The 3,995-nt window shown below is 44.1% G+C and overlaps 1 protein-coding gene across 1 annotated transcript; it reads left to right on the top strand.

Moving 5' to 3' along the window:
* The first annotated feature begins 2,303 nt into the window (after positions 1 to 2,303).
* LOC136831076 (uncharacterized protein DDB_G0282077-like) lies at positions 2,304 to 2,966 on the top strand. Its single transcript, XM_067091023.1, has one exon. The coding sequence runs from the start codon at positions 2,304 to 2,306 to the stop codon at positions 2,964 to 2,966; it is 663 nt and encodes a 220-aa protein (XP_066947124.1).
* Positions 2,967 to 3,995: the final 1,029 nt, after the last annotated feature.

The following is a 3,995-nucleotide window of genomic DNA, read 5'->3' as shown; positions in this document are numbered from 1 at the left end:
GGTCATACTGCCAACCCTCAAGACTTAACAATCTTAGAGTCGTTATTTTATCAAACAACTTGTACCATCATTAAATACTCATACATCCGCTGGTCAACTGTATTTAGCTTAACTCCTTACTGTGGTGGCTTCTTTCCATTTAGTTCCATACTGTTTCACCTCTAGGTTGGTTGTGTTTTATTCTTATTTATTTCATTTTTACTGTAACATTTTTAAACGTATTCTAAGACTGTACTTATAACTGTTTTTATGTTTTTATCTTTTCTTGTGCACAGCCCTGAAGATGTAATTCAGTACAAAATTACGAAACGTTGGTTTTAAAATAAATAAGACAGCCTAGTGATGTGTGGTTTTCGTCCGCCTTCCTCTGGATATATATATATATATATATATATATATATATATATGTGGATATATATATATATATATATATATATGTGTGTGTGTGTGTGTATGTGTGTGTATTATCACACCATGATTTATATACAATCATGAAACTACAAATTTGTTTCTTCATGATTGTATATATATATTATATATATATTATACATATATATATATATATATAATATATATATATATATATATATATTGTATATATTTCATATATATATATATATACTATATATATATATATATATATATATATATATATATATATATATATATATATATATATATATATATATATATATATACGTTGAAGGCAGAAGAAGAAATAGCAACAGTGTCAAGAAAGTCATATTTATTCAATTGCAACGTTATAACACAACAGCTGGGGATAGTTCTAGTAGCGCTCTCGTAAACAGTTCTCTAGTATATTAAAGACTATTCCTCTTCCAAACAATGGTATGATCGAGTCTCAATGTTTGCCTGAGGATTACTTATAATTGACCTCTCTCTAATTCTTAATTACTGCAAGGGGAATATCTTATACAATCTCACTAGGCAACACTAATTATTCTTTGTATACTCGACTTCATATTACAGGAAATATGGTTCCATCATGATCTGTAGTCAATGGCTGAGAAGGGGGGAGTTAAAAGAAAAGAAATACAGTGGGAGAAAGGAAAGGTGAGTAATGGTCCTTCTCACACTTACCTTCATGTAGGCTGCTTGCGTGCACTTGCAACGGACAGCCGGGGTCTGTGAAAAACGTGTAATGTCAATTCCACTAAGTTAGAAAAAAAAAAGGACAAAGGACAGAGTGAGCAGGAGCACTAACGATGGTGTGCTCTGTAGGACTGCTTGTTTCTCTCTGCCCTGGGAAGGCGTGCTTGGGCTTGGCCTGTTGTGGACATACAGCCGTCCATAGCCTGCGACAGTCTAAAAAATGACAAAAACATCACCCGATACACAGTTCAGAGAAAAGTAATGCTTAGGAGACCCTCACTAAGTTGGCCCCTGTGAAAACCATCTCTGTGGGATAGTTTCCTAAGCTAAACCTATAAGCTACTGAGACGGTTGGCTGTTTTGAACACAACAAACAATAAACAGTTAGCTTCTCCCCATTTTGGTGCTGTCTTGTCTCTGTCTCTTATTCCTTTCAGTTAGTTTTGATTATATGCCTGCCAAAGTAAGAAGAGAGGTCGAACACAATATTTATAGAAGCCCTGCCCTTCAAAAGGGCCTTCACTTCCTTACAGGCATGAAGGTCTGTACTAAGCAAGCTGTTCACCTTGATTACTTTACACTTTTCCCCTAAACAGATTTGTCCCTTGCAATCTAACTAGCTAAGGATCTACCTGACTCTAGAAGCTTTTAATCACTTACTTCTAAAGACTCCTATCACTACCTGAAGGTGCTTACGGTTATTACATGCTACCTCCTATGATAGTAATGTTCAGACCTAGCCAGATAGTACATTCAATGGTATCTCCTATGACCTAACCTATTAGAACAAGGCCGTAGCACCAACGTAAAGGATAATGAACTAGCTAAGTTACAAGGTTACAAGTATATAATGTCTTGCACTACAGTTTGTAATTACTGTTCTATACATGAGGTTTGCCTCATATGGTAAATGCTTGCCTCACTGAGGTATTAGGCCATGGGTGTCATGAGCTCCGTGGCTCTCTTCACAATAGTTAGGATGGCTGGGTTTTCAATTACAATGTACTTACATGGTTACTGCTGCTCAATGTAAGGTGTAAGTGACAAGGTTACTGCTACAATGTACTCAATCTGGTCTAGGCTGTAGTATGATAGAGATCACGCTGGCTACCTCCTCTGGGCAAGGAGCCAGGATCACTCTAAGATGCAAAGGCACTGTGCTGAGAGGGCACTAGTGCTAGCATGAGCTCATGGCTCTGCAACTACTTGGCTCTCTTCCGCCCTTCTTCATCTTCTTCAGGTTCCTCCAAGGCCTATCTATATCAGTCCTTGGAGGTAATGAGGGCACTGACTCTGGGGAAAGGCCAGAAGGGCTAGCGGGCACGAGGTCAGGGGTAGCTTCAGAGGCTACAGAAGGGCTCCTGACTCTGGCTGCTGCGACAACCGGAGCAAGAGCGGTTTCGACCTCTTTGTCTGGGGAAGCCAGTTCCTGGTCTCCCAGAGGTGTAGCAGATTGGTCCACCAGAGGTTCATCCTCTGGGGATGGATTTGGTGAGGAAGACGTGTCGGGTACCAGAGGCTCACAGGTCGCTATGATTAGTGCTGTGAGGGGTCCTGGATCTCCTGGAGGAGGATCCGCCTCATCATCTGGATCTGGCACAGGGTCCTCGTTGAGTAGTGGCTCAACGTCCGAGATGGAGAAGCATAGCACCGCTCAGTGCTTGCAAGTGGCACTGACAGCGATTAAGGGTCAGGCACGCCTGATGAGGGGTCTGGAGGTGCAATACCTCGCGGATGGCTTGAGTTGGGCTGAGACAGAGATTCTTGCCCCAGCTGGAGGTCAGAGGCTCTTGGAGAGTCTTGGTCAGGAGCATCCGCTGGGAGTCGCTTATTTGGGCAGCCCTCCCAATTAGTGGAGTGGCCTGTTCTCTTGCACACCCTACAGAGATACTGCTCCTCCTGAATGTCTCTTCAGGGAGAGGGAGATGATGGCCATCCTTTCGTGGAGAGAGAGGACTAGGCCTAGAACGTTTTTGTGTGTGCCCCTTCCACTGACCACCTCAGTGGACAGAAGGTGGTTTTTCTTTTTAGTGTGCTCCTACAGTCTGAGCCTCCGTGGAGGAGGTAGCGTGGCTGCAAAGTGGCGTTGGGAAAGGGCTTCCACCCACCATGCCAAGGCAGTGGGGTAGTGTGCCCGAAGGTGCCATAACCTGGAACTTGAATGTGGGAATGGTTGTGGTGTGTCCCTCTATCAACTTCATTTCCCACCGGGTTTGCTCGTCAACCATGGCACTGGATGGCTCTTGGGCCCTGGAAATCAGGCTCACATCTGCTGTGGTGTCTACTGTGACCAGAAGGGCCACAGGCAGGCTAGAGCCCTTAAGGGCGCCACCGAAATTAACTGGGTTTCCAGTTTCTCGGGGTGAAGTATCTTCTGTGGCCCAGCCGCAGAGAATGAAGTGCTAATTAGGTTGACAAACTTGGTGGTGGGTTCATGATGTGGACAGACCGGATGTCCAGCACTGCAGTCGCCGGCGGCACCACAGGATTTGCACTGGCCCTTTTGGGGGGCTCGGTGACCTACAGTGACAGTTAGTGGAGAGAGCTGAGTGGGTATAAAGGGAGAGGAGTTTTGGCTGTTAGTAGGAGGCTGCTTACTAGTGGCTAGCTTATAGTGGCACAAAGTTTCAGTGTGCCCCACCTTCTTACAATGAGTACACGTAGGTTTGCTAGGCAGTCCATTCTTCGGGCGATTCGAGCCTGAGAGGTACCCAGGTGGCACTTTGCGCTGTTGAGATGTGCTGTGGGACTGGTTAAAGGTTTCCCCATGAATCGGCCATACGCAGGCTTTCATAAGGGTGGTGGGCTGCTTATCATTGAGATACATAGCAAGGGGCCCAGGCACGCATTGGTAAAGATCCTCCAGCATGGTCTGATTGAAA

This window comes from Macrobrachium rosenbergii, chromosome 48 (assembly GCF_040412425.1).
Source record: "Macrobrachium rosenbergii isolate ZJJX-2024 chromosome 48, ASM4041242v1, whole genome shotgun sequence".
NCBI classification, from domain to species: Eukaryota; Metazoa; Arthropoda; class Malacostraca; order Decapoda; family Palaemonidae; genus Macrobrachium; species Macrobrachium rosenbergii.
This window is presented reverse-complemented; position numbering and strand designations above follow the sequence as displayed.